Here is a 19328-nt window from a genome sequence, read left to right as displayed (position 1 = left end):
TGGGAGGAGGCTTAAAACATAAGTTCTTCTAATGAGGTCTGTAAGGGATTCTGTCTCAGTGTCTCATCTTTGAAGATACAGATGTTGACTTTCCTTCTAGTTTAGGGAGAATGGCATCTTTCACACTGAAATATCTGTTTTTGTCTTCTGCGGCCACGAAACAGCATGAAGGACACAGTGATCTTCTGTGTCTCAAGTCCTTTTGATTTAAATAGTCAATGTATGAGAAGAGCATATTTTAATCCCTTCCTAAGTTAGGACTTCAATGTATGAGTTTTAGGGGGTCACAAACAGTTTTAGCTTTCTGGCAGATTGTAACTTCAGAGAACCAAGAAAGCGTTCGTATATAAAAGGAAAGTGCTGTGAGTTAGGTTTATATCCAGGTTTTAGGTTTTGGTAACTAGATGTTCACTAGGCAGATAAGAATGCTAGGGGAGGCAGAGCACAGGCTTAGAAATATGAAAATTTGCAATTGTCTTTTGGGATCAACAGTGAAGCTATTTAAGTTGTGGGCATTTGAGCAGCATGATCAGGAGATTGTGTGCTTCCATACGATTGGTCGTGCTTGTGATGGTAGATGGATTTTTTATTCCTCCATCTTGGTATATGTTTATTTAAACCTACTTATTAATGTTTACAAAACAAAATTTTTGTTGGAAATCTAGTGTTTGGAAAAAATAAGTTTTACTAGCCTTACAGACACTGAGTAACCAGGATTTGTCACTGCTTAGCACAGCATACAGTATCCTACGAGCAAAACTGTTTTTAGGTTCCGGATTTATTCATAAAGTACTAATGCATTTCTACTTTTCTTCCTCTCAAGATGAAAGAACATTTTGGCATTGATTCCCTCCCATCCATATCCTCAACTGATGGAGATTGTCAACATAGCAGATTTGATGACATGGAAAATCTTAGTTCATTAGCAAAAAGCAGTCTGGATTTAGGTATGTGAGTTTCGCTTCTTATAAGCACAAATTATATTATTTGCAATCTTTATTTTGTATACAAAATGGATTTCACTGTCATACTTTGATTCATTATGATGTTTTAAACTTAAATCTGTTTATTAATCTGCTTCAGAATATGCAAAAGAATAACCATGACTCAGATTTCCACTTAGAATTTTCAGATTCAGTTTTCTGAGAGGGCTACATTTTCTGAACCTCATTTTTCTTTTTATTAGAAGTATGGATTAAAACTAAAACTAGTTCCTTACACTGAAATAAGTTTCTACTAATATATGTTAAAATCTCTAATGCTATTAAGTGGTATTGTTAGATCACTGAATGGGGTGGTTAAATATTAATAAAGAGAGGCATATTTTAAACATTTATGATACATTTTATAGCCATATATTACAGTCAATTTTAGTACATTAATAACTTAGTTTCCATTAAAGATTTCTAAAAGTATTGTGCCTCTCCTTGCCTCTCTTTAATATCAGCTCTCAGCTACTTTTGAAAACTTGATTTTAAAACATAATTGTTCTTCATTCAACACTGAAATATTGAATGTCATTATAATATTAACATCCCTAGGTGAGCTGTATAGTTCCTCCATGCACTGGGATTTACAGAACTACTGTTCAGGATTTATGCTGTCTTTTACCTGTTACAGCTCTATGTGAGGAAGATTCTTCCTCTACAGGCATTTCTCCTATTAAGAGATGGTGGGGGGGGGAGAGCTGTAGAATGTGATGTAACTGTTTTATATGCGATCAGAATTCTGTTATGTAATATCTGCAGAGTGGAGTTCTCATGAGCTGGTAACACCTGTCAGTTCCCTGTGGGTCAGGACAGTGCATGGGTGGTTACTCTTGAATGTCTGTGACTAGATGTGTCTATCCAATTTTTCAAGATCATATATACTTGGGTGAAAAAAGTGCCTTTTGTTTTTTGGCTCTGAAACTCTCCAGGCATACTACATTGTAAATTCACATTTCTATGATTCTCTGACTACTGAATCCTTGGACATGAGACATAAAATAACATAAATGAATAGGCTATCTGTTTGACTTCCATTGGGTCTTTGTGGCAGTCTTGTCACTGTTTAGGACCAGATCTTCTTGTGTGGGGGTGAGCGGCTCCCCTGTGCACTGCAGCATGAGTAGCTACTTCCCTGGCCTCCACCACGGAGGGCAGTGACAGTCCCTCTCCCAGTCTTGATCAAAATCAGAATGTCTCCAGACATTGCCAGATGTCTCCCGGAGGGAAAACTGCCTCTGTGGTTGTAACCGTTGCTTTATATCCTCAGGACTGAGAGGAGGAGACTGGATATATGGGTGGGTGTCTGGGGAGTGATGCAAGGGGTAGTTGGGAAGAAGACAGGGGATGATCCAGTTAATTGGATAATCCAGTCCCATTGATCTGAGTCCTGCTTCGCATATCTTCTGAGTGAGTCCCGAGTTCCTTCATATGCCTTCTGCTGCCTGTGTTAGTCTCTTATGAAGCTGTAACAATCTACTACAAACCTGATGGCTTTAAACAGTAGGCCTACTTTCTCACTGTACTGGAGGCTAGAAGTCCTGCTTCAAGGTGCCATCAACACCTGTGAGGGCTCTGGAGAAGAACCTGTTCTTGGCCTCTCTCAGATGCTGGTGGCTTCTGTGTTCTTTGGCTCACAGCTGCATCAGTGCAGTTGCTGCCCCTGTCTTCATGTAGCTTTTTTAGCCTCATCTGGCTCTTCTCTTCTGTCTCATAAGGACATCAGTCATTGGATTTGGGGCCCACTTGTGTAATCGAGATGATCTCACCTCAAGATCTAACATTCATCTGCTAATACCCTGTTTGCAAATCAGGTCACCTTTTTAGGTCTGGGACATATCTTTTGGGTGGGAGGCACCATTCAACCACTACATTGCCTTAATCTGTTACTTTTCAAGACCCTAGGTATTCATTCTTCGAGATTATAACTTTGGGAATGATGCTAAATTCATACATCTTAGACCTGAAAACACTTACTTTTAGGAAAAACTTTGAGAGCCTCCACAATGTTGTATGTTAGGCAGGAATATTTAGATTAGTGCTAACCATGGTGGGTTGAGGGATTATTGGTACAGAGTTGTTAAAAATTTCATCGGCATGTGTATTGAGTTAATTCTATTCTAATTCTTATTTTTCTCTTGAGATCTCTGTCCAGCAAATATGACTCTACTTCAGTCCCAGGCCCCTCTGTACTAAGCTGTTAACTTGCCATGTCACCAGGCAAGCCCCTGGCCTCTCCACACCTTTCCATTTCCTCAGTTGTGAACTGAAGGATTTGGTCTAAGTGTTCTCTGAGGCTCCTTTCAAATCCATAGCTTGTTATCTACTCTCTGAGTAACAGACAATCTTAGATTTATCTATAGGACAATCTAAAAACCATTTTTGAGAACCTGTGTTCTAAGGGCTATTCTTGACCCTGAGATTAATCCAAAATGATGTATAACTATGGACTGGTTATGTAGCTCAGTGGCAAAATGCATGTTGGGTTTAAGCCTTAGCACCACTAAAACAACAACAAAAAAAACCCAAACCAATATTGTGTTATCTTTAAGGTTCTTATACTCTTCATGAGCTATGAAACTACACCTACAAAATCACATGGCTAATAATATAAGGCATACAAGCTAAATTCCAAAGAGTAATACACTTGGTGTAGCAGGATTTCAAACAGAAAGTAATTCCATTTTCCTGTCTCCTACTGCCCTGTCCTGGAATGTACCTACAGTGGCCTTGGATGAATTTCCACCATTGGCCCCAAGAGCCAGTGCATGTACTCATCTGCAGGCCTGTCTTGTGCTGTATACTAAGCTTCTGAAGGACAGGATGTATCTGATTCTGTTACCATAGTATGCACTCAAGAAACGTTTGTTCAATGAGAAAGTGATATACTGCTCTTGGAGTTATTCCGCAGCATGCCAACCCTCTAATTTTTTTTTCTTTCATTTGCTCAGTTAGACAGTCACCCAAACCCCCCTCTACTTGTATTCTTCTTGCCTTTTTTTGGTACCATTCTGACCAAGTAATAAACCTTTTGAAAATTACCCCCTTTCTCTCCTGTAAGCATTAACTTCCATTTATCCAGAAGTTTTTTTTTTAAAGCTTCCCTGTTTTTCTAACCTCTGTGCCCCTGTTTTGGCCATTACCTAACAACTGGAGAGGCCCTCCAGGATGTGATTTGTTTTATGGGCTCCTGGGTCCTGTGGTGCACTTGGAGAACAGCTCTGTAAAGTGTGTGTCAAGCACTGTGAGAGGTGAGAAATGTGTGCCTGAGCACCCACAAGGGTACATCGAGGAGGCAGTAGAGCAAAGGGCACGGGCAGCCTTTGCATGCAGTGGGTAATGAAAAGTTTAAACAAACTGCAGAACCTGTGCAGCCTAACTGTGTAATTTAATTTAACAGACTGCTTTTACCAACAAAGCTGCATGGGAAATAGCTCTGCAAATAGAACCAGATCCCTGGTCTTAGGCCTGGTCTCTGGTTTTAGGCCATCCTGCCTGAGTCTTGCCCCCACCTCCAGGCCCTCTTCAGTGTTTGTGCTTTCTCAAAATAAAATGAAGTATAGAAGCTACATTAGACCTTTTATCTTTATCACATTTTCTAGCTTAAGTTCTGTAAGAAATTTTTAAAAATTCACAAGAAGCATCAAATCAAATAATAGATGTCTATAATCTTAATAAGGATTACAATTTACTTATCATTTCGATCAAAGCTATGCTATTTACTGTTATCCAAGGGTTATGGTTTGAACCTGGAATATCCCAGAAAAGCTCATGTGTTGAAGACTTGGTCCCCAGGCTGTGAAAGAGGCAGCTCAGAGGTGGAGCTCTTAGGAAGTAATTGGATCATGAGAACTCTGACCTCACTGATGGATTAATCTACTGATGGATTCATTGCTGAATGGACTATTGGTAGGAGATGTGACCAAGTTAAAAGGCATGGGTCCTTGGGGGTGTGCCTTTGGACTGTCCCCAGACTCATTCTGTCTCTGTTTCCTAGACACCATGAGGTGAGCAAATTCACCTGCCAGGATTCTCTGCCTCATGAGAGGCCCACAGCACTGGACCCTGTCAACCATGGATTCAAACCATGAGCCCAAATAAATCTTTCCTCCTTTAGTTGATTTTCTCAGGTATTTTGTCGCAGTGACAAAAAGCATATCAATCAATATCATAAGCATAACATATCAATCCTGTAAAATAGTATTTCATCATCTTCCTTATATTTGAGCTTTCATTCAACACTTTAATCACATAATTGGTGATGTTTTAAAATTTCTTCAGAGAACAAAAATTTCAAAGAAATATTTTGCAGGAAAAACTGTTTTTACCTATGCATCCTGTGAAGCTGTGCCATAAACCCCAGGGTAAGACTCCTGAGGGTCCTCCCCAGGCACCAAGGCTGCCTGCTGCTGGGCCCTCCTGGGTTCTCCATTGCTCGTCTTGTACTTCACTCTACGCTGAGTTGTGCACACTCACCTCTTCAACAGCACTGCTTTTCTATCTGTAATTATTGTATTTTCTAGAAGAAAATGGAGAACAACAAATAATTCCTTAGGTTTCTGTAAGATTTGCCAAAACCTTACAAAGCACTTTGTATGTAGATTTTAGTCTCTCTCTGCATTGTTTGACTAAACAGAGCTATTTTAGGCTCCCTATTAATGTTGTTTGAATAAATACCATTCCCAGATCACAAAAGGTGTTTAATCAGAAGTCTCAAACCACTTTTCAAGGTTATAAAAGATACACATGTTCTTTAAATGGGCAGAGTGATACAAATAACTGTTATCCGTGCTAATAATAACATTAGCTGTGAACTTTTTTGATTTGCTTTCTACTTAGGAAAACAATATATTCATCTTTTTTTTTTAACTTAAAAACTCAGTTTTCATTTATTAAACCAGTGTCATATTTACTTATATACAAAGGTGCTTGCTGGGTGGTTTCTGTATAGGAATCCTGAAGGTAGAATTGTGAACAAAGTCAAGTCTGTTCCTGGAGCTTACGCTCTGGTGCGGGCAGAACATAACACATCTGTGTGTGCCATGGTATGGGTGGTGAGGGAAATCAAGCAATGTAAGTGGATACAGAGTGGAGAGGGGTGCCATTTTATATGGGGTATGTGGTGCAGAGTGACATTTGATGGGGAAGTGAATAAATAAGTGAGGCCTCTGTGAAGATATTTGGGTAAGACGAGAAAACAATAAGACTGTGCAGATTAGCACAAAGTAGATACAAAAATTATCTGCAAAGGCATTCGTGATTTGGTTTATATCCCTCCAATTTTTTCTAGTCCACATGAAAAAATTTTGGTGTACCTCTTCTTTGGCTCCTCTCAGCTTCCTCCCTCCAAATCCCTCCCAGATCTGTGTGTGTGTGTTTGTTTTTTAAATACAATAAAACCATTAAATTGCAGCCTGATTCCCTATTCATGGAAAATTGTTGTGTGGAATCCCATGTATGTTTTGTACCTTGTGCATTATGTTATGTTCATATAGTTGCATGTGAGGATGTGTGTAGACAATCTATGCAGACTTACATATACACTTGTGCTTCACAGTATGCTGACCTTAACCTGCTACATCAGCACATGTTCTGTTCTGTTGTGGTGAGACAAAAGAAACTCCCTCTAGTTTATTACAGCAAATGTAAAGAGAAAAGCATGACTTATAATTTTTTTTTATTAATATGGAAATTCTACAATATAATGCCTAGACCTAGGGAAGAATGTAAGAACTAAGCTCCAAAGCTGTTCCCCTCTTCTCAGCAGCACATCCCAAGCTTATTATGCCAACCATCCTAAGAAGAAAACAAAATTAATAAGAATTTTACAAAAATGTTTTGTGGTAAATGTTTAAATAAATTGTGGTCACCTACATACCATACAATTTTAATCACCAGGTAAAAATTGGCAAAAATTCCCAAACCTGAGTTTCTTCCTATAAGACAGTTGATGATGTCTTTTCTTCCTTTTAGTTCAATGTGAGAACTAAGTAAGATAACTTTTAAAAATGTAATGTTTAAAAATATAAATGTTTTAATTTGGTTATTAGTTATTCCATGGATTAATTTTTTTTTAAGTGTCAGAGTACCTATAATTGGGACAGCCTTCATTGATAAAGGGAAAATTTACAGTAAGATTAGGAAACTATCATAGGAAATTATTTTGATAAAACTATTACATATATATCATATATGTATATATCATATACGTATATTTGTGTATACATAAAATATATGTATATGTAATATATTTATGTATACATGTTTTTGAGTGAAACCACATTTAAATTGTAACCTTTTTCTACTCTGCAGTCCTTTCACTTTTCACCTTAGTCCTTACTACCACCTGACTTTGCATCTTTGTTTAATATTTCCTAGCTGAAATCGTGCCTACCCATAGTGGCTGCCCTAACTTACTGAATGCCCAAAGGATAAGTGACTATGTCTTATATTTCCTATTGTCTGGATTTGCTCTTCAGATTTGATGATTCCAAATGATGTCCAAGGTCCTAGTATGCTTACTGATCTTCCTGCTGTGGCTCCCAGAAGGGAACAAGAAGATTTACCTTTATACCAACTGCCCAGGACCCGAGTTGTTTCAAAGGCCTCTGTCTACCCAGGAATGCTGTCTTCTAGATATGCTACCGATGCATGGTACAGTATCATTTCGCCTTGTTTTTATGTTACAAAATAGGGTTTCTCCTGATTTTCATTTTTGGATTTTTTTGTTTGTGAGTGTGTGATTTCTAGAAAATGCATGATTTTGGTGCAACACTTGGAAAATAAAATGAAAATTATGACTAAGTCTATTATATTAGATAATCACTATGAGATTTCACATAGTAACCAAAATTGGGCCATGCATATAATTTTATATTTTTGTGCACACAATGGATTATAAAGAATATTTTCTTATAGAACGAAGATTAATTCAGAGTTCATGTTAATAGCACAGGCAAATACATTGAGGACAAATTGAGAGGGTGGACTTAAAGAATCTCTAGGAGGTGGCAACTTGGTAAGCATAGAACAGTTTCAGTAGAGTTTACATCAGTGAGTAAGTGAGTAACTGCTTCCTCCTACTCATACACTTTATGAGTAGGAGGAAGTAGTGAGTATGGCTTTTGTTTCTAGAGTAAGAAACTGGATGGACAGTGGGACATTAATTCTGTGATCAAGATCATAGGAGCCCATGGTTGGAAGGGAAAATGATGAGTTCCCTGTGGGACATGTCACATGTAGAAATATCCATAGGAGCACAAAGTGAAATGAAGACCATTAGACACATTAGTCTGGGGACTATTATTGACAACTGTCCTGATACATATAATTGGCAGCAAGGTCAAATATATGTGAAACTCCAGCATTTGAATGGTCATCAAGGGGAAGCTCAGACAGTAAGAACATAGGGCCCAGATCAAAGTCCAACAAAACAGTAGGATTTAAGACATTGGAGGAAGGAAAGAGTAAGGGAGAGTGAATAAAAGGTAGAAGAAATTGGTGAACTTTTGGTGGAATTTGAAACCAAGAGCACTTTAACAAAAGGATCACCACAAAATATGGTCACAATGTACAGACAGGTCAAGGTAGATAGAGAAGTTTTCAGGGTCACATGGATGCCCTTGGTAAGCATAGAACAGTTTCAGTAGAGTTTACATCAGTGAGTAATGGGTTGAGAATGGAACAGAATATTAGAAATTGGAAATTGTAAGAGTAGACTATTTTAAGAATCTTGTCATGAGAAAATACTGATAGAATGCATGTTACCTAGGTAACTCTAGGGCAAGTGGTAGGTTTTACATATCTATAACTACATACATGTGTAAGTACATGTTCATTAAGTATTACTAATTCATATATAAATGAATAGATAAATGAAACTTGAGAGCATTTTATTTGTGTCTAGCAAATGAATATCTAGATGCTAGAAAGGGGTGATTAAACAGTCTTTGAAGATGGTGCTAGGAGGGGATGATATTGCATACCTATAGAAATTCATCTGTTAGAATTTGATGAAAGGAAGCTTACCTTCTCCACTGAGAAAGGGGCCAGGTTTGAAAGGAAGGTACAAATATGGGTACTTAAAATAACTTGGGACAGGAATCTAAAATTCTTTTCCAATGAGTATTTTTTTTTCGGTCATTTGAGAGGCTATTTACTAAGAATGGTAGGGTGCTACTAAAGTGGGTGGTAAAAGGAGAGATATGGGGCTGGGGATATAGCTCAGTTGGGAGAGTGCTTGTCTTCCATTCACATGTCCCTGGGTTCAATCCCCAGCATCACAGGGGGGTGGGGGGAAGAGAGAGAGAGTTATGGTGATGGAGACAAGCTTTTGAAACAAGGATAGAAGTTAGAAAAATATTGACCCTCTTTTCTGGCTCCCAGGGAGTGGGAGAATGAGCATCAGCCACTTGAGTGTAGAATCTCTGACAAGAACCAGAACTGTTGAAGAGGGCTACAAATTACATGCAGCAAGATGGCAGGGGATAGGAGGTTTGTTTACATACTGAAGAGACGCCATGCTGTGATGGACCAGTGGGGCAGGCCTTGGGATGCCATATGGCAAGGGAGAGCATCTGAGGACAAGCCTCAGGAGTTGTTTTGGTATTGGCATAGGAGGAGGCATCTTAGACTTCATTGATGTGTATTTCACTGTTCTGCAACTTGTGACCTTTGCCCAGAGTTTTAGATAGAAGATTCATAACAAGTTTTTTTTTTTTTTTTTTAATATATTTTTTTTTTTTTTTAGTTTTCAGCAGATACAACATCTTTGTTTGTATGTGGTGCTGAGGATCGAACCCGGGCTGCACGCATGCCAGGCAAGCGCGCTACCGCTTGAGCCACATCCCCAGCCCACAAGTTGTTTTCTATGCATAACTCATCTCTGAAGGGAATGAAGGATGTAGAAAGGCCCAGCTACTTAGAGGGATCTGTTGGCTTTTTCACTCAGTAGAAACAGGCCAGAGTCACAGGAAAAGTATTGTCAGGTCCAGTGTCCTAAAGTGAAAAGTCCTGACAGTCCTCAGAGGAATACATGGTGACAAATAATGGATTTCATTCCTTAACAGACATGTCTGAAGAAAAGTTAGGAGCATAGTTTATAAATTTCTGTGTAGCCCAATTACTCTTCAAATGTCATACACTTGATTCTTCGGTTTCTCTTGTACTTAGTGTAAATAGTTGAATCTCAAAGAACTCAAGAAATGAAACTACTTCTCTAAACTGTAGAAATTGGAAAATATCTAAACACATGTGCAAGCCCACCCACCTTCCTTGCACAGAGAAAAAATTGAGGCTGTCAATTCTCCCAGCCTCAGGAAGGAAGCTGTGCTTTTCTCCTGTCCCATTGCTTTTTCTCCTCGAATGAATACTTTTGACAAACAGATTTCATATGCAGGCACAGGCATTTAAGGACTCCAGACTGACCTTTGTCTTAGGAAATCAGTCTTGCATTTGAAAGTGGTTTTTTTTTTTTTGGCTTGCTGTCAGAGATGTAGGATATATTTAAATCTCAGCAGGTTCTAGAAGAGTTCCCGTAAATCATACTCCCCCTTCTTAATATTGCAAGGTATGCCTCATGGAGTTAGGTTCACAGGTGAATATTTATTGCCACTCAGAATCCCATAGATTCTTTTGGAGGATGGTCTTTAAGATAATCAGGGTATTATGTAGCACTGAATGGCATTTTAGAGTTTCTTCTTTGCCTTAATATTTTGTAGGACTCTGCAGAGGTGTGTGTGTGTGTGTGTGTGTGTGTGTGTGTGTGTGTGTACACCTATGCTTGTGTGTTTGCTAAAAGTAAGGATTCAGTGACTGATATTTAGTGTGTACTGTGCTTTTGATCAAGCCAACTTGTTACCTTTAGAGGCAGAACTAGGATTAAGAGTCCCAAAGTACCTCGAAGCTTAGTGACTTCTACAATGGGCACCGTGGGAGGGAATCTAGATGAACTTGCTCCAAGTACCCTTTTCCTTAGGCTATTTGAGAACATGTCTTCAGAACTTAGGTTTCAGTTTCTCTTCCTCATCTCTGCCATCACCTGCTGCCTAAAGGCATATGGGTGCCCATAGTGCGGGGACAAGGGTGTTTCTCAGACTAATAGGTCTACAGTATGAATACATCATAGATACCGTTCAAATCTTTCTTCTGTTATTTGCGTGACTCAGAGATTTTCCTGTGTGCCTGTATTTTCCTTACCTGTAAAGTAAGCCATTCTATAGGTTAAATAAGAATATAAATACATGACTTACATTATTTACTTGCTAACTGTATGTCAGTAAAGCTGGGAAAAAATGTATATAACAGGTTAATGCAATGCCTTGCCCATAGTAAATTTTCAATAAAAGGCTGGCGGTAATAGTGGTGGCAATAACAATGATTGGTTCATGGGCCTTGATGTGTTCTCTGGGTAGTGTCGATTGCTGCTGAATTTATTAAAAGGAGATTGAAGATTTCGTTTCTAAATTGAAGATCAAACCATAGTAAAGGAAAGTGTCAAAGACACGGGAAGGATAATGAACTTAAGATGAAAAACTTGTATTTAAAATTGAAAATTATTGGGCTGGGGATTAGCTCAGTTGGTAGAGTGCTTGCCTTGCACGCACACAGCCCTGGGTTCAATCCCCAGCACCAAAAAGGAAAAAAAAAAAAAAAAAAAAAGGAAAAAGAAAGACATTATGCTGTGGATATAACAGGATAAAAATGAACAGAAATGGTTTCAGGCATTTAAGACTTTATTATGCATAGAAGGTGGAGTAGGAGGCAGGATGTCATAGTTGGGGAAAGAATTAAATAAATTAATGTTATATTTTACGTCCCCAATACAGTACCTGGCATTTAGTGCCTTTTAAATGAGTGGTGGCTATCTAATAGGTTTATCTTTGAATTCAACTTCCCAAAATTATGTGTAAATCCAGAACATTGGTAAGAAATCTAAGGATAAATAAGTATATTTGAGAGAGGGCTACCCTTAAATGTCAAAGTTGGAAGGAAAAGGGAAAGTGAAGCACGGGAGTATAGCACAGTGGTAGAGTGAGTGCTTAGCATCCATGAGGCCCTGGGTTTAATTCTCAGTACTCCCCAAAAATTGGGTTACCAGGCAGTTTATAGCCTCATGTATGTGATACTTGCAGTTCTTTCTTGCTGATTTTTTTTTTTTTTTGGTACCATTGTTGAACCTACAAGCACTTAACCACTGAGCCCCTTCCCCAATATTTTTTATATTTTATTTTGAGACAGGGTCTTGCTAAGATGCTTACGGTTAAGATGCTGAGTTGCTGGGACAGGCTATGAACTTGTAAACCTCCTGTCTCAGCCTCCTGAGCTGCTGGGATTTAGGCACGATCTGCTGTGTCATGTGACACTTTGTAGTTCTTAAAATGCTACTGCGGGCCAAAATGAGAGTGAAAATTTAAGATGAAGATTTATATAGAGGGGCTGGGAGATGTGGCTCAAGCGGTAGCGCGCTCGCCTGGCATGCGTGTGGCCCGGGTTTGATCCTCAGCACCACATACAAACAAAGATGTTTTGTCCGCCGAATACTAAAAATAAATATTAAAAACATTTTTTAAAAAAGATTTATATAGAAATAATACACTAATGCCATTGAAAATAAAAATTAGATATCTGATTACAAATCCAGGTTCTACAGAACATTGGAAGAGAAGTAAGGTTGACCCGAGGAAGCAGTTTGCCATGTATGACTTCAGCTTTGTTTCTTAACACTCAAGCACAGTTTTGCATTTTAATAAAAATATACATATTTTAGGATATAGTTTGAGAGAGCTGTATAATCATGTTACCCACACCCCAGTGAAGCCACAGAACATTTCCATCACCCTGAAAGTTCCCTCCTCTTCCTTTGTCCTACACCAGACAAACACTAATCTGATTTCAAACACTGTAATTTAGTTTTTCCTGTTCTAGAACAAATGTAAATTGGTCATACAGTAGATATTTTTTTGTGTCTGACTTCTTTCACACAGTATGGCAGTGTCATTCTAAATATGAGTGTAAGGGAATACCTAATTCCTTATGTACTGGTCTCAGGTAATAATTTGCTTTGCAACTTGAAAAGCATAGTGCAACATCAGTATAAATAAACCTATAAGTTTGGAAAACACCAGCACTCATTCTCCCAGCTTCCAAACATTCATATTCCCTGTGATATATCACAGAAAGCTGCCGTATAGATTCTAGATTTAAAGAGAAAAAATCTTTAGATTGCTTAGTCACAACCAGAGCTCTATCTGCGTCTGCCGTTTTGGAATGCTGAGTTTTTTTGACCCTCATAAGGCTTAGTATGTAAACTATGAAGTACTTAGCTATCTGGAATCTTGTATGATGATGAAAATTTTATTTGCAAAGAGATTGTATATCATGATCAAGTCTTGCCATTAATGCCTGCTTGCTCACTAAGTGAGTATTCCATCTTTTCTCCCCAATCTGTAAAGAATAATAACCTTGGGCATTTGTTATATATGGAATGAAAGCCTAGAATGAAAGGCTAATTGGATGTCTAACTCCTTTGGAGGAAAAAGTCTATAAAAATTCTGGTTGAATGTGAGAGGCAAAAGTTTAGTGTTTTTTTTTTTTTAAAGACTTTATTTTCTAGAGCAGTTTTAGATTCACAACAAAATTGAGAGGCAAGTGCAGAGATTTCCCTTATACCCCTGACCTACACGTGTGTCACTTTTCCCATTATCAGTATTGCCTGCTAGGGTAGTACATTTATTGTGACTGATGAACTTATTATCACCCAGAGTACATAAGGTTCACTCTTGCTGTTTTATGTTATATGAGTTTGAAAAGTTCCATTATTTTAAGATGTGAGATTTTTAACTGATAGGACTATTTATCATCTTTAATTACAATACAGTTTATAAAAATTGAGGTTAGAAATCTCTTGTTAATGTTTCAAATGTTTGTGTAGATTTGCATTTTAATGGGTACAGTGTAAGTATTTTATTTTCTCAGTTAAATGTTAATTCAGGTTGAAAGGTAGTTGAGTTCACTAATGTTAACTGACTCCTTTAGTGTGTATACTTGCTCATCTGTTATGACTGCACTTGTAGAGCAAATTGTACTGTATGGATAAATTTTCACAAGTTTCATCCCTCCTTAGGTATGAAATAATCTGAATAAAATATGTATAGACACACTCCCTGAAGACGGGCAGTAAACTGTGGAAAAAAATTAGTGAGTCTCTTTAAGCAGAATAATCCTTTTGTTACATACTTTATCAAAACTCAATTTTTCATGTTTGAGACAGAGTGGTTCCTGTACTCCCTTATGTTGTGTGTGAGAGCCAGCTGTTCAGAAACTTTTTGGTTTTTACTATTTAAATTAGAAAAACAAATAACCTGTAATATTTATTAAAGCTTAGTTTCCCTTCTATTTTAGATTTTTTAATTGATGAAATTAATTTTTATGATAGTATAAATGTGCCATAGTAAAAATGTTTACTTTATTTTCCTTTCCCTGTGTAAAAGAAAAGTGGAAAATGGAGAAGATGTTTAAGGTTGTTTTAGTTTTCATTTTCACTTCAATTAACATTTATTTAAAGGAGACTTCAATTCTAGAATACAGCAGGACATGAAGATATTCTTTACAGTAATGTCCATATTCTAAAAAACAGGACATAATCTAAGTGTATTATATATTGAAATGACATATACATTAAATTATATCAATACCATGAACTAAGATGGTACTAAATTTTAAAAAAATGATGTATTTATGGTAAGGTGGAAATATTTTATATGAATTCAAGTGAAAAAATTATAATGAGAATGAATATTGGTTGAGAGTCGGTTAAATGTTAATCGTATCTCATTTATTCTTTGTTACTGTTAGAGAAGATCATCAAAATATGAAAGTTTATGCCAGGATTAAGACTGTCCAATGAATATATACACGTACACGTGTAAAGAACAATCATGATAGGACAAGTTACAATTCACATACATTTGTGGAATTGTGAGTGTGTTGTTTAGGAATTGCAGACAGCTGCTCATAAAGAGAAACCCACATAGTGTGGCTTGAGCAAACAGGGCCTTCATTTTTTTTTTTTTCCATGTAAAAAGGGCCACAGAAGGTGTTCTTAGGTGATATTGTGCTATTGCCGTCAGGGTCTTCAACTCTTTTTTTCCCCCCTCTTCCTCGTTGCTCCACATGAAATCAGTCCTCTTTGTTTCAGGATCTGAAGATGGTCACTTCCCCATTAGGACCTCTACATTCTACACAAGAGGAAGGGGAGGCACAGAGCAGAAGGCTCTTGCCGGCCAATCCTCTCTCTAGTGAGCTTTTCCTGGAAACCTCGTCCAGAGACTTCCATTTTTCACATGCTTACCAGGGAATGGCACACTGTTCCCTTAGCTGAAGGAATTCAGAAATTGTATTCTTTTCCCAAGGTGGGCATGGTGTTACCTGAAATAAAGGAGAAGTTATGTTGGTAAGGAAAAAGGGAGAAAAAGATACTAGATAAGTAACTGGCAAATGTCTTTCAAGGTGTTTCCCCATCCTAATATTATGATCCTTTAATTCATGAAAATTAGACTGGCTAAGGTAAGAAATAACCAGGAGTATCTGAGGCATAATGATCCCACAACTGATGTTTGAATGATCTGTATCATTCAGCTTCTTTCCACGTGGGCTTATGGCTATTATTTCCTAAAAAGTCTGTGTAGCAGCAGGTAGATAGTGTGTTGCCATTTTTTAATAGGACTTGAAAGTTCAGAGAAAATTGGAGCATTGACAGTATGTGCTGAAACAAAGATTTGGATACTTGTCCAAAGCTTATGAGATTATGTGGTATTCCTGAACATTTTCTGAGCCTCAGTTCCTCATGTGTAAAACAACATAATCCATCCAGCTGTGCTTCCTTCAGGGTTTTTTTATGAAAATAAAATAGAAGACATAGTGCCTATATTTTTTTGTGTAGGCTAACACTATTTATGGTATCTGGCATTATTTTATTTTATAGTGTAAAGTCACACATCCATTTCATGAAACAGGTTAGACTTGACTTAGGACTCCCAACTCTTCTTCAGGTAATATTTATAGCCTGTTAGATCGCATTTCTGTTATAACCAATTACTCTGTAATTCAGCATTTTTTGTTACCCAGTTCAGCGGTTCAGTACTGACCTTACTTGACAGATGAAAATATGAGAGTGGTAGCTGGGAGTATGTGCGTATCAAATAGATAAATTTAACTATGTGATTTTTAATTACAAAATTTCTCTGCAAACTACACAATATTCATGGAATACAAAAATGGGAATTATTTAAGGTTAAAATGATTTACAAAGGGATGTGATTATGAAAGAGGTATATTTACCTGTTTATGTCCATTTATATTGATTGGACTATCCACTTGGCTTTTCATCATAAAGGTATATAGGGTAATAATGTCTGTCTCATTCTTCTGTCCTTCCCATCCCCACCATCCCACCCCTCTCCTCAACTCAAAGTTCTTCCAACTGAGCTATATCCTCAGCCCTCAAAGTTCTTTCATTCTTCCCTACCTCCCCACAAACCTCCCATGGATCAACATCTGTTTATAAGAGAAAACATTCAGCCTTTGGTTTTTTGGGATTGGCTTTTTTCACTTAGCATGATATTCTCTAGTTCCATCCATTTACCTGCAAATAACATAATTTCATTCTTCTTTAAAACTGAGTAATATTCCATGTGTATATGTACCACATTTTCTTTATCCATTCATCTGTTGAAGGGCATCTAGGTTGGTTCCATAGTTCAGCTATTGTGAATGGAGCTGCTCTAAACTCTGATGTGGCTGTGTCACTGTAGTATGCTGATTTTAAGTCCTTTGGGTATAAATCGAGGAGTGAGGTAGCTGGGTCAAATGGTGGTTCTTTTCCAAGTTTTCTGAGGAATCTCCATACCACTTTTCATAATGGCTGCACCAATTTGCAGTCCTACCAGCAATGTATGAGAATACCTTTCCCCCTACATTCTTGCCAACACTTATTATTGCTTGTATTCTTAATAATTGCCATTCTGACTGGAATGAGATGAAATCTTAGTATGCTTTTTAGTTGTAGATGGACACATACTTTTATTTTATCCATTCATTTTTATGTGGTGCTGAGGATCAAACCCCAGTGCCTCACACATGTGAGATAAGCACTCCACCACTGAGCCACAACCACAGTCCCTCTTAGAGTAGTTTTGATTTGCATTTCTCTAGTTGTTAGAGATGATGAACATTTTTTCATATATTTGTTAATCGATTGTATTTCTTTTGTGAAGTGTCTATTCAGTTCCTTAGCCCATTTATTGATTGGGGTTTTTTTTTTTTTTTTTTTTTTAATTTTAGATGGACACAATATCTTTATTTGACATTTATGTGGTGCTGAGGTCCGAATCCAGTGCCTTGTGTGTGCTAGGCGAGCACTCTACCACTAAGCCACAACCCCTGCCCTGATTGGGTTATTTTTTAAATATTTATTTTTTAGTTGTAGTTGGTTGGAAACAATACCTTTAGTTTATTTATTTATTTTTATGTGGTGCTGAGGATCGAACCCAGGTCCTCATATGTGCTAGGTGAGCGCTCTGCCGCTGACCCATACCCCAGCCCCAGGTTATTTATTTTTTTGATGGTAAGTTTTTTGAGTTCTTTATATATTCTGGAGATTAGTGCTCTATCTTAAATATGTGTTTTGAAGTATGAAATGCATACTGAAAAAATGTATAAATAATAAATATTTTAGTTAAGTGAACATATCTGTATCACCAGCTTCCAGATTAAGAAATAGGACTTTACCAGCACCCTAGTAGCCCTCTATATGCCACTTTTCCATTAATAACCCATAGCCCTTGCAAAGTAATACTAAGTTTTAAGAAACATTTTACCTATTGATAAACAAATGTGAGATTGTACAAATTGAACAGTTTTTTTTAAAGAAAAATCACATGTAGAGTGTCACCAATAATCATTCTATGGTTTTCTTATATGTGAGGATTTGTTGTGTTGAATGTTAAAACAATATATGTTTCTTTTGTATATTTATTGATGGAAATATTCTGAAAGCATAAAAATGACTGAGCATTGTGGTACATGCCTGTAATCCTGCCTACATGGGGGGGCTGAGGCAGGAGGATTACAAGTTTGAGGTCAGCCTGGGCAACTTAGCAAGACCCTATCTCAAAAAAACTGGAGATGGTGGTAGAGAACTTCCCTACCATGTGTGAGGGCTTGTATTCAATCCCCCGTAGCACACACAAACATACAGCTTAAAATTAAGAACCATTTAGCAGTAATTATGGTTTGGATGTGAGGTATCCCCCCAAAGTTCATGTGTAAGACAATGCAAGGAGGTTCAGAGGAGATATGTTTGGGTTGTGAGAGTCTTAACCCAATCAGTGAATTAATCCCTGATAGGGATTAACTGAATGGTAACTGAAGGTGGATAGTATATGGCTGGAGGAGGTAGACATTGGGAGCGTGGCTTTGGGGTATATATTTTGTATCTCGTGAGTGGAGTCTGTCTCTGCCTTCTGATCATCATGTGAGCTGCTTCCCTCTGCCACACTTCTCTGGCATGATGTTCTCCCTCACCTAGAGCCCTAAGGAATGGAGCCAGCCTCCTATGGACAGAGACCTCTGAAATTGAGCCCGCAGATGAGCTTTTCCTGCTCTACAATTGATTTGGTCTGGTGTTTTAGTCACAGCAGTGAAAAAGCAGACTAAAACAGTATAGATTGTGCAATTTCAAAACTTTCCACAAACCTTTCAGAATAAGAGTACGTCTTAAAAGTTGTGTTTTTTTTTTTTTTTTTCTCCTTTCTCCCCCTCAGTGAGTTACCTGAGAGAGAAGAAGGTGAAGGAGAAGAAACACCAAACTTCAGCCACTGGGGTCCACCAAGAATGTATGTGGGTGATATTATTGGCGTTCTGTATAGAAGCACATTCTCTGCATGCTCCTCTGTCTTAATAGAGCATTATTTAGTCACACTCTAATGATTGCACAGTTGTGGTAATTTACATGTAAGATGGCCTAAATTTTAGTTTCATTTTGTTTTATCTAGTAATTTTAGCCAGAATAAAAGACCAATATTAGGAAAATCTTTGATATTTTTTCAGAGGAAATAGTTTAATATCCATTTATGGTAGAAACTAATGGACTAAATGTACTTTATTCTGCCTCTTTCAGTGGGTTGGGTGGCACTGTTTCAGATATGGTGACACTGCCCTCATGTAAACAGCAGCGACCATGGCTGTAGGTTTCTCTTCCTTCCTCCCCTGGTGGGGAGTTCAATTCTGTGCCTTGTTTGAACTAACAATGTGTAAACTGATCTTCCCTTGATTATGGATATT

General features: G+C 37.7%; 1 protein-coding gene across 6 annotated transcripts in view; it reads left to right on the top strand.

The window, feature by feature from the left end:
- Patj (PATJ crumbs cell polarity complex component) overlaps nucleotides 1-19328 on the top strand; it is a 342906-nt gene that overhangs the window by 114151 nt on the left and 209427 nt on the right. For all 6 annotated transcript variants that reach the window (XM_048815262.1, XM_048815263.1, XM_048815259.1 and 3 more), the window contains exons 21-23: nucleotides 824-947; nucleotides 7466-7640; nucleotides 18809-18880. In XM_048815262.1, coding sequence (XP_048671219.1) covers nucleotides 824-947; nucleotides 7466-7640; nucleotides 18809-18880 — 371 coding nt within the window. The remainder of the gene's footprint in view (nucleotides 1-823; nucleotides 948-7465; nucleotides 7641-18808; nucleotides 18881-19328) is intronic.

This window comes from Marmota marmota, unplaced genomic scaffold, assembly GCF_001458135.2.
Source record: "Marmota marmota marmota unplaced genomic scaffold, marMar, whole genome shotgun sequence".
NCBI classification, from domain to species: Eukaryota; Metazoa; Chordata; class Mammalia; order Rodentia; family Sciuridae; genus Marmota; species Marmota marmota.
This window is presented reverse-complemented; position numbering and strand designations above follow the sequence as displayed.